General features: G+C 33.7%; 1 protein-coding gene across 8 annotated transcripts in view; it reads left to right on the top strand.

Annotated features, from left to right (window-relative positions):
* The window catches only part of Qki (QKI, KH domain containing RNA binding), a 93,805-nt gene that overhangs the window by 6,768 nt on the left and 74,784 nt on the right, over positions 1 to 12,253 (top strand). For all 8 annotated transcript variants that reach the window (XR_007348667.1, XM_048805856.1, XM_048805857.1 and 5 more), the window contains one exon: positions 11,084 to 11,200. Coding sequence is in view for 7 of the 8 variants with exons in the window: in XM_048805856.1 (XP_048661813.1) it covers positions 11,084 to 11,200 (117 nt within the window). In the remaining variant the exon portion in view is untranslated. The remainder of the gene's footprint in view (positions 1 to 11,083; positions 11,201 to 12,253) is intronic.

Genomic DNA, 12,253 nt, shown 5'->3' with positions numbered 1-12,253 from the left:
ATTCATTTACCTTTATTCTTAAGATTGCTTTAGCTATCTGGAATCTTTATTGGATTAATTTTAGGATTATTTTCTGTTTCTGTGAAAAATGCCATTGGAGTTTTGATAGGGATTTCATTGAATCTGTAAATCACATTGGGTAGTGTGAACATTTTAACAGTATTAGTTCTTCAAATTCATTAACATGACATATTTCTGTATTTATTTTATCTTCCTCAGGAAGTTTCTTATCAGTGTTTGATGGTGTTCAGTGTACAAGTCTTTTACCTCCTTGGTTAAATGTATGTCAAAGTATTTTATAATTTTTGGTGCTATTGAAACTGATTGTTAATTTCTCTTTTGGATAGTTTGTTGTCAGAAATGTTGTTTGTTGTATATAAACGTGTTTGATTTTGTATTCTATAGCTTTACTGAATTTGTTTATTCCATTTTTTGATGGAGTCTTTAGGGATTTCTCCCCCCCCCCCCCAACAACTTTTAATGTTTTATTTTGATATAATTTTAGATTTACAGAAAAATTGTTAGTATACCTCAGATAACTCCTTTTAGCTCTTTACCCAGATTTCCAATTATTGTTTTCCTTCACCTGCTTTATTATACTTTTTTTTTTTTTTTTAAATGAACCACTGGAGAGCACTTGTTGACATTTGGTCCCTTTGTCCATAAATATTTTAATGTTTATTGTCTTTAGGAGTTTCTCTATATAATATCATATCACCTGCAAACAGATACAATTTAACTTCTTTTTGTTTTGAATGCCTTATATTTCCTGCCCTTGGCCTGGTTGCTCTGGCTTAGGTCTTCCAGTACTGTGTTGAGTAGAAGTGGTGAGGGTGGGCATCAGTATCTTGTTCCTGATCTTAGAAGAACAGATTTCAGTTAGCTTGCTTCCTTCTTTCCTCTCTTACCATTGTGCTTCATTTTGTTGAGGTTTCTTGCACTTGTTCATGAAGGATACTGTGTTCTTGTTTGTCCTTATCTGGCTTTAGCACAATGGTATTCTGGCCTTGTTAAATGAATTTGGAAGTACATTGTCCTGTTAAGGTTTTTGAAAGAGCTTGGAAAGAATTAGCATAATTCTTCTTAGTGTTTGGTGGAGCCATGTGGTGAAGCCATGTGGTCCTTGGGTGTTTCCTTGTTGGGAAGGTTTGGATTACTGCACATTAGTATCGGTATAGTAAGCTTATCTATAACTTAAAAGTTCAGTTTGGGTAGGTTGTATGTTTCTAGGAATTTATTAATCTAGGTTGTCCAATTTGTTGGAGTGTGATTATTCATAGTAGTTTCTTAGTATCTTACAATTGTTTCTTGGTATCAATTGTGTCTTTTATTTATAATTTTATTTTTTTACATTCTGTTTTCTTCTTGGTTAGTCAAGCTTAAAGTTTTCAGTTTTTCTTTCTTTCTTTTTTTTTAAGGAGGCCTTAATTTTCTTAAATCTTCTCTGTTTCTCACTTATTTTTGCTTTTGTCTTTATATTATCTTTTGCTTTGGCCTGAAGCACCAAGTATTGAAAGTTTAAAAATCCCAGGTTGGTTGGTTTGTTTTAAATTCTGGACTATTTGGAATTTGGGGGCATTTGGATATTTGCATAGACTTCAATGACATGGTGTTCCTAATCTGAAAATCCAAAATGTTTCAAAAGCTGATGTTTCTTATTGAATGTGATGTTGGTGCTGAATATTATTTCACTTGTTTTTCGTGTGTTATATGTTGTGTAAAGCACTGTGAGTTCAAAATTAAAATAAGAGAACTTGTGCCTGACTTAAAGTAATGACCTGCAAGAAACATGGAGATCATAAACCTTGTGGCCAAGGACTCCTACCTCACTTTGAATGAGAGAAAACCTTCTCCAGGAAATCAAGGAACAGAGAAATTGCAGAGCAATTACTTGCACTCAGTATTGTGGGTGAGGAAGAGTTTTACTTGTTTGATAGGAAGGAGAGAAGAAGAAGAAAACGACTGCCAATTTTACAGAATAGTGAATTGCTTGTGTTGCTTGAAGAAGGAGGTAATAACCAAAATAAAGACTTCAAAAAAAGTACTTTGGGATCTTTTAAAAGGCATAGTATATGAGGTTTCCACATTTATTTCTCATAAATATTGTCGCCTGCTTGTGTTGACCTTCCTTGCCATCATGGTTTTTTTTTTTTAAATTAGTTAATTTCCCCCCCTAACTTTTAGTTCGCTTCTAGAAGGATAATCATCCCCAATAATGAAGATTTTCTTTAATTTAGGATATCTTAATTCATATGGCATAACTTCAGATTTCGTTTTTAGTTGCTTAGTAGTATTCCTTATGTACAGCAGCTGTCAGTGCCTTTATGTACATAGGTTTGTTTGTAAGAAGATTTTTCTTATGTGGTGCTTGTGGGTCACATGCCATGAATACTAAATGTTCATTAAGTCCTAATATAAGAAAGATTTTACAAAATGATGCCTATAATAATTACGTAGTGTAGATTAGCTGTTTCTCTGGGGACATATTTGGCTGCTTATCTAAAATTAATGATGATGGTAGAAAAGGAATAAGGCATTTGCTTTCCATGGCCACAAGACATTTTGAAATATTCATTCTGATATTTTAAACTGGTTGAATGCTCACTATTCTTTTCTCATCTTAAATATGTACACAAATAAACAGAGTAGTGTTGGCTAAATTAGAGGGGGTTCTTTATTTTCTTCTGCTAAGTGAGACTTCATTAACAAATATCCACACACATGTTTTTGGGTGTGTTTTAATACAACTTTTGTGAGATAATGTAAGGGTTTTAAGGTGTCTACTAAAGTTACCTTGAATATTAGACATGATATTTAAAAACAGATTGTCAATTTCTTTTTCCAAAAAGCAATAAAGTACATGTTCTTTTATAGTTTTTTTAATTACAAAATTTTAAGCAGAGATTATTACTCTTTAATAGTTGTTGGAAGTTTCACTGAGATGCTTTTGAAAATACACTTTTTATCAGTTATTGGTTTTGATAATGTGTCACAGGAAGTTTTATCTTTAATTGTAGAATTCTTAAAAAAATTAATGGAAAGATTTTTCATAATTTTGCATTTTACCATTGAGAAATATATCATTTCTATTAAAAATGTCGTGAGCATCAGTGAATAGCATTAGACATTTTTGTTGTTAAACCTCTTAAGAAACTAACATGCCACTAGGCAGAAATATAATTGGTGAGCCATAGAAAATATCAGCACTTAAACAGTGGGGTTAATGAATACCTTTTTTTTTTTTTTTTCCTTTCCCTTATTTAGGCTTTCAAAGTTGTACTTGGCTCAGGCTGTTTGAAATGATTTTCTTTGAAAGTGTTGTGACATTGTTTTAATTGAATGAAGCTGCAGAACTGGCATGATAAATCAACACAGAATGAATTTTAATGCAAGGCAAAGGATATTAACTTGGAAGTTGGTTGCAGTAGACAAAGCAGCTGCTATGAGTAATTTTTTTTTTTTGCATTCTCTACTTATAACATTTTGGGAAGGAATGACCTTGACAGTTTCAACTGCATTAGAATCCCAATGTTATGCACTTCAACATACTTTTCTGTCTGTTGCTTCTTAATAGTGACTGTTTTTTAAGATTAAAAAAAAATGTCCACTTATGTCCAGATTCAATGTTTTGGCTTCATGTAGTTTAAGAACATTTTTTAATTTAGCGAGTAGTAATTACAATGCCTAATTAGCTGTGAGAAGCGTTTTTTTCTGTATAGTTTTGAAGCCCTGGTTCAGGCAAGGGGAGGTTTAGTATATGAAAAGGGCAGGATGTATCAGAGAAAGCTCTTGCAGTAGTCAGAAAAGGTAGATCAACTAGTCAAAACCAGTTACCTATTTGATGTGCTAAACTATCTCCAGTGCATTTTTCCAGACATTTGGGGGTCATGTTTGAGATATATCTAGCATATGAATTGATTTGAAAAAGATCTGTATAAAGTACAACTATTTGACAAGTTTACTTGTTTTAAGAAATAGTCAAGGAAACAAATAGAGAAAAGGCATTTTCACAGACTTCTTGAGCAGGCATTTCCTTTTTTCTTTTTTTAACCCCTCATATCTGTTTCATTTCTTGGCAGCTAGCAAGTCTTGAATAAACGTTTTGCTGAATAGAATTTGAAAATGAAAGGCCATTTTATATTCTAAAAAATAACCAAAACTATACAAAATGAATGAATGAGGGGATGTAAAGATTACTTTGTCTTGATTGGGGAAATGGGGCGAAAAGATCTGTAGAATCCTTGATTATATAAACTGGGTAAGTTAAAAAGTTAACAGAAAAGTAGGAAGAGCTAACAAGAGACAGACACAGAGCCAGGCAGGTAGATAAATTCTGTAAGATTTTCTGTGAAGTTTTTCTTTTTTTTTTAACTAGACCCTCCTTCCAATAAATTTTTACCCCATACTGTCTGAAATTATGTTAATTCTATATCAATTTAGATTAAAAGGCATCCTCTTAAAAAGTGCTTAGTGGATTTCTCCGTTTAAGTACAAAGTAGTTCATATCAGCAAAGTGGTAGTAGTGATATAGGACCTAGTAGGAAAGAAAAAATCTGATTGAATGCATCAGAGCCCCATCAAGAAGATAACATCCTTAGGAGGCCAGATGATTAAGAATGTAATCCTGACTTTTTCATTTGGTTATGTTTGCTGAATCTGGGGAGGATGGCTGAGAGGCTTGAGCTTTGCATGACAGAAATTGGACTTTATAGACTACCCTCCTGTTCAGACTTTTCTTTGGCTAGAGATGGGTATGCGCTCTAGGAGTCATCCTTCACTTAGAGCATCCCAGATCCTCTCAGAGACTGCATCTTAACTCAGAATTGGCTCTCAGTAAGGGAACTTGTATTGAATGATCTTGGGTTGCTGGTAACTATAGGTGCATAGTAGAAGCTAACATACATCCTTACTGAAATAAGATAACATCATCTTAGGTTTTTGTTATTTCTATAAGGTATTTATTAACTATGGTGTCTGACAAAGGATGAAAAATAACCAATCATATAGGGAGCAATATTGCAAACAAAAATCTGAATAAACAAGAGAATCAAACACCCAGAAATTCTAGATGTTAGAATTATCAGATTCATACTTTGTAAGAACAGTGTAACAAAGTGTAACAAAGCAGAAACATGGAAACCAAAAAATGTAAAACCAAAACATCCTTAACTTCCATGAGTTAAGATGAGTTTGACAGAGGTTAGAAGCATTTGACGGTAGAATTAGTGAACTCTGGAGGACAACCCAAAAGAAAATCTTTAGCACTGAGACACAGAAGGATGGGAAATACAGGAGAGGGTATGAGGAATAAAAGGTATACTCTATGAGTGTTTTAGCTTTTTTGCTGCTGTGACTAAAAGCTCTTACCATAACAATTGTAGAAGAGGAAGAGTTTATTTGGGGGCTCATGGTTTCAGAGGTTCTGGTACATGGACAGCAGGCTCCATTCTTGGGGCTTGAGATGAGGTAGTACACCATGGCAGAAGAGTATGGTGGAGGGAAGCAGCTCACATCAGAAAGCAGAGAGGAGAGGGGGAGAGAGAGGGAGATAGATATCTCCACTTGGCAGATACAGATATACCCCCAAAGCCATGCCCCATTTCTCCAGCCACACTCTACCTGCCTTCAGTTACCACTCAGTTAATCCCAGCAGGTGATTTGGTCACTGATTGGGTTAAGGCTCATGACCTGATCTTTTCACCTCGTTGCACACGTAAGCCTTTGGGGGACACTTCACATTCAAACTATTAATGGTGTATGATGAATGAAAGGAATATAGTGTGAAGTTATAACTTTTGTAATTGTATTAAAAGGAGAAAGAATGCGGCAGAAGTAGAGTTTTGAAGTGATTGAGAACTTAAAAATCAAAGAAAGAAAGTCATAGATCTGTGAAACTGACTCCTAACCATGCTAAATATAAAGAGAACCTCATCTAGGTACATCATATTAGAACTGCTGAAAACTAATGATGAAATGGAAGTCCTAAAAGCAGCCAGAAGAGAGAAAAGATCAACTTGATCAGTCATTAGTAAAACTAGACCTTCACTTAGTAAGAAGGTTGATATAAATCCATGTAGTATAAATGAGTTAAGTTAAAATTGAAAGATTGACAGTTTGAATGAAGAAACAAAATGCTGTTCATAGGAATACCATTTAAAATATAATAATAGGAAAAGATTCAAAGTATGTAATCAAGAAATATGCATCTCAAGGTCAAATAAAAAACTGTATCTTCATGTTAATATCAATATAGACTTAATGGCAAAAGTATTTACTGAAAATAAAGAAGGCCATTTCATAATGACAGAAAGATACCTTTTTAACATATGTGTATGCCAATGAACATGGCCTGTAAACAGAAGTAAAAGGACAAATAAACTTAGACCTAGCCCAGTGGTAACTTGTTACCTAACATACCTGAGGCCCTAGGTTCAGTCCCCAACACTGCAAAACACAGAGACAGGTATCTTATGCAAAGTAGACTTTGCATTCATTTTAGGCACTCATAGAATGTTTACAAACATTGATTATATCCTATTTAAAAAAGCAAATCTGAACAAATAAAAGGAATAATATTTTACATGGTATGGTATGTTTTCTGGTTACAGTGTAGGAAGCTAGAAATCAAAACCAAAGCTAATTATGAAATTCTTATAGGTTTGAAATGAGAAAAAAATACGTTTAAATATTTAATAGCTATCAAATTATTTTGACCTGAATGATATTGAAAATGCTGTCTGTCAAAACTTGTGGGACACTGCTAAAGCCAGCTTAGTTATGTGTAAATCTTTAAATACATGCATTAGGGGAAAAAATGCCAATAATAAAAAAAAGAATACAATAAGCATTCTTTTCAGAAATTTGGAAAAACAGTAACAGATTAAACCCAAAGGAAGCAGAAAGAAGAAAATAAAACTAAAGCAGAAATCAAGGACGAGAAAAGTTCAAAATGAAGAGAATGAGTACATATTGTCTACCTATTGCTGCATTATAATTAAAACCACCCCCAAATTTAATTTAATACTTACATGAACAATTTCTTGTACTCCCACTTCTGTGACTGGATTCAGCAGAGCTGCTTGGGTCTGAATCTGCAGTCCACTGTAGGTTGGCAGGCAGTTCTGCTTTTGAGAGATTCCTAGCAGTAGGCATTGATGGTTACTGGGTCACATGTATTTCTTCCCACAATAACCTTAGTGCATATTTATCCTCATGGGAGCTGTAGGGTCTTAAGAACCACATATAAGGTTGACTTTTAACTGGCATATCCTTTGTATCAGCCAAAGCAAGCCACTGCTACCCTAGATTCAAGAGGTGGGAAGAGGTGCAAATTTACATCGCAAATGGTAGGAGTATGGTGAAGAGGAGGGAAGAATACTGACCCTGTTTTTTTAGGGGAGCAACTTGGGGGGACCAGGAATTGAACTTGGGTATTCAACAACTGAGCAGCCTCCCCAGATCTATTTTGTATTTTATTTAGAGAGAGGGTCTCACTGAGTTTGAACTCGCCATCCTCCTGCCTTAGCCTCCCGAGCTGCTGGGATTACAGGCTTGTGCCACTGTGTCCAGCTCTGAACCTGTTTAAAATCTTTCCATCCCAATCAACAAAAGCAAAGGAGAATTATTGGAGAATGAAAGAAAAAGGGAAATGTGCATAAATAGTAAAAAGTGAAAAATGCTGTCTGGAAAACTTGTGGGACACTGCTAAAGCCAGCTTAGTTATGTGTAAATCACTACAGATCTTATATATATTAAATAGAAAATTAGACAAACTTTAATCCAAGAAATTTGACAATTTAGACAATATGGATATGTTTCTAGATAAACAGTGTTTAAACAGTGTATCAATTGACAATACTAAGGAATACAAATCAAAGAAACTAAATCCATAATTTGAAACTTTCTACAGAGAAGACTGTGGTCCCAGGTGGTATCACCAATTAATTCTGTTCAGTATTTCATGAAGAAATAACACTAGGCTTACAGAAGCTTACCCAAAGAGGAGAAGAAGAAAGAATACTTTCCAATATGTTTTGAGGCCAATATGACCCTAATGCCAAAACCTGAGAAGCATATTGTGAGAAAGGAAAATTATAGGTCAGTTCTGTTCATGAATGTATTTTTTAAAAATCACCAGAATGCTGGGAAACTGAATCCACTAATTTATTAGAAGAATAATGAATTATGATCAAGTTGAGTTTCAGAATGGAAGGTTAGTTTAATATTTGCTTGTTGAAATTCATTATAATCTAAAAAAGTATATATGTAAAAATGTCTACACATTACTTCAAACTTTTAGGGGTGAACTTTTGAAATCTTTAATCTTGAATTTTGGTGTATTGACAGTGTTGTAAAGGATAGCAAGAAGAAATAAAAATATATAGTTGGAAGGAAAAAATATAACTTATTTGCAAGTGATGTGATTATTTACATAAATAATTCTAAAGAATATACAGGAAAAAAATAAATAATTCTAAAGAATATACAGAAAAAACAAGAATCAATAATAATAAAACAAGATTGTTGCATACAAGTTTATAGGAAAACCAATTATATGTTTTCTTTTTTTAGGGAAAAAAATTTTAAAAATATAATATACGACGACAGAAAAAAATCCTATGAATTTCTAGGAGTTAAGTTTTAAGTGAGAGTAAAGGCTTAATGAAAAATGCATTAAAAGTTTACGTTCTTAAGGGAAAAATAAAAGATGACCTAATCAAATGGAGAAGTTATATACCATGTTTATGGTTTTGAATATACACTATATTATAGTAGAATTCCAATGAAAATTCTTAAAAATATTATTTTAGAAATTGAGCAACTCATTCTAAAATATGTGTGAAAATATGTGGCAGGCCACAAACAGCCAAGACACTCTTGAAGAGCAAGGTAGAAGAACTTGCTTTACTGCATACCAAGATGTCACTGTAGTTAATACAGCATGATATTAAAAGAAAGACTAAATAGATTAGTGAAATAGAATGGAGAGCCCAGAGACTGAGGTATAGTTATATAAGGTTGCTTATGAATGGTTTATATTCTGAGAAATGTGTTGTCATGTAATTTTGTAGCTATGGGAACATCGGAGAGTATGCTTACACAAACCTGGACTGTATAAGTTAGTCTGTGCAGCCTCTTGATGCAGTCAAGAGACTGTGGTAAACATGAGATGTGTGAGGCAGCTGCCAGTGTAATATGCTGTGCTGTTTTATTACAAAATATAATTTGCCATTGATCATATCCTTTTCTGTGACATCCTAAGCTTGATTGTTAAGTGAGCCAAAGGGTTGAGGTTTCCTGAAGAGAATGTGCAGTGGGATTAGGAGACAATTAATTGCCTACTCTATGCCAAACTTACTATGTATGCTGTGTGCACAGCTGTCAGTATAGCTCTATCAGATAGTGTTACCACCTTCATTATGTAGTCAAGGTTTATTTGATGTGACTCTGAAATTCCTAATTAACTGTTTCATTGGAGCTTGGATATCAATTGAATGAATTTTTGTGTTTTCAGAGTTTAAGCACTTCACCTTAGTATACTATTAGTTTTTTCAGATTGGAGATGTGGGATGGTAAGGTTGACTGGGGATTCTAAAAAGAAAATTCCTTGTTAAAATAGATGATAGTTGTGTTTAGACTCCGTCAAAAGGTAGATGAAATATTATAGCTAAGAAACTGGTAAAGAATAACAGGGTTTATTTGAATGTAAATAGGTGGCTTGGGCAAATTTCAGAATCGGGGGTCTTATAGAGTTAGTCAAGTGCATATAGATCAAAGGATGAGAGTCTCAACTAGGGGCTGTATCAGAATCCCTAGGGGGAGGAGACTTTTTTCAGAGAATGCACGTGCATTAATTACCCCCCTTTCACATGAGAATCACTTTCTCAAAGGCAAGCCCCTTTGAGGCAGAGAGCGCCTTTGGAGTATAGAAGGGTGAAGGAAGTACCCAGCTTCTTGTGACCACCAGTAAATATTCTAGCTTGTTACTTTGATATAATGATACACTAACAGTAGGATAAATGCAAGAGAAAGGTGGGAAATTGTATGCATAAAAATCGGTATTTTTTTATTAAATAAATGAAAACCACTCATGAGTTTTTATGGACCTGGTGGAAGACACTCATTGTTTTTATGCAGATGATATGCAAATGAAGAAAATATACTTTCAATATGCACACACAGATATTTGGTTATTTACTAATTAAAATAGCTAAACAAGATAATGACAGAAGGAAAAAGCAGAAAACAGAAATAATACATTTTAAAGTAAAATGTCTAAAAACCATTTGCCTTAATATAAAGAAACTTTCACATGTGAGTCTAGAAGTTTCTGTTGGATGAAAATAAGTTTCATTTATACACTTGCTTATATGACTGACTTATTCATGGAAAGAAAGAGTTTAGGCTCCTTAGAAAAAATAGAAGTGTAAGTTAAAGATGGAAATGGAAAAAAATAAAGGAAAGTAAAGATGCAGACATGAAATTTTCCAAGAAATATGATGAAAAATATATATTCTCAAGACTTAGCATGTAGGGTAGAATACAGATTTGGCCCTCAATGTTGTAGCAGCCCACTCAGAATTGTAATGTATACGTTTCTATCTGGAGAAAGTATGACTTTTTTGGTTATGAAAAGTAGGACTTTTCCTCAGGCGGCCCCCCCCCCCCCCAAATCATACAGGGTAATCACTACTAACAGAATGAGCAATTGATTCAGCACCCGACATCTGGAAGAGACAGAAATTTATAGAACAGGTTTATATTCTTAGGTGGCATCTAATCATTCGTCAGCTCTTTAATATACTCTGGCTTACATTATGTACTTGTGGACAATTATAGCTCCTGTGTGTAGCGGGTATTGTTTCTAATTCATAGTTTGTGTTAATTCGAATGATAATTTTATTTAAAACAATGAGAAAACAATAGTTTTATCCCAAACTTGTCATGAGATTCATGGGGGCTCTAAATTTTACTTCTTATTACACATAGGTACGTACGTACGTACATACATACATATATACTTTAAAATAACTTTAAGGACCATAATAGCAAATGAATAATTTGTGGTTCTTTGTTTTTCCAGTTTAATTTTGTTGGGAGAATCCTTGGACCCAGAGGACTTACCGCTAAACAGCTCGAAGCAGAAACTGGATGTAAAATAATGGTCCGAGGCAAAGGCTCAATGAGAGATAAAAAGAAGGTAAGTCCTTGAAAGACGGGCAAGTCTTTTTGTGAATAATTTACTTATATTTTTTCATGCTAATAGTAAAGTTTCATATCTTTTAGGTGTAAAACTTGATACTCCATGTTAGGAACTCTGAAACATTTTTTAAGGTGTTTCTCTGATTTTTCCCCCTTTGTTAATCACCATTTTACACTTAGGAATAAAGTATTATGTTACTCCATTGTGTTAATTTAACTTTAATATTTTATACTTGAGAAACCTCCATGTGGAAATTAGACTATCATGTTGTCTATGAAAATATGCAAGTAAAAGCTTGAAAAGCCTAAAAGTTTTCTTTTGATGAGCTGTAAACGGGATTGGTCTCATGAATTTTAACTGTAGTTGTATGTCAAATCACTGGGACAGTTAAAAGACATAGAAATCTGTTAAAACAAAGGCTTATTACTAACCATATGAGATTGGTTTCAGCAACATTGTATCTCAACTGTAAATTATTTTTAGGCATTGAAAATTTTTGTTGTTGTTGTTGTAGATGGACAAAATACCTTTGTTTTATTTATTTTTATGTGGTGCTGAGGATCAAACCCAGTGCCTCATGTGTTAGGCAAGTGCTCTACCACTGAACCACAACCCCAGCCCTTGTGTTTTAGTTAGGCATTTTACTTTAAAATGTATTATTCCTGTTCTTTCTCCTCCTACCTTCTTTTCCTTATTTTGCTAGTTTAATGTGAATATCAAACTCTTTTGTCTTGAATTTTATTAGGGAGATTTTATTTACCTAGTTTTCTTTTACAGTAATACTGTAAGGTAGAATGCTTTTTAAAAAAGAGAGAGAGAGACACTAATATAAAGTACCTAGATTTTGATTGCTAAAGGTGAAAGTTATTATTAGGAAGGGTGATTTTTTTTCTTCTTCTTCTTCTTCTTCTTCTGATACATTGACTTGAAAGTGCCTTCGTGCCATCAAATGATAGAGCTGTGATCAGCTTGTGTTGGAACTTATGTGTTGAATTGTTTTATGGAGCTGATAGAATGAACAGCACCACCAACAAGATTGCTGGCTTCATT

Source organism: Marmota marmota, unplaced genomic scaffold, assembly GCF_001458135.2.
Source record: "Marmota marmota marmota unplaced genomic scaffold, marMar, whole genome shotgun sequence".
NCBI lineage: Eukaryota > Metazoa > Chordata > Mammalia > Rodentia > Sciuridae > Marmota > Marmota marmota.
Note: the sequence above shows the minus strand (reverse complement) of the source record. Positions and strands in the feature narration are given on the sequence as shown.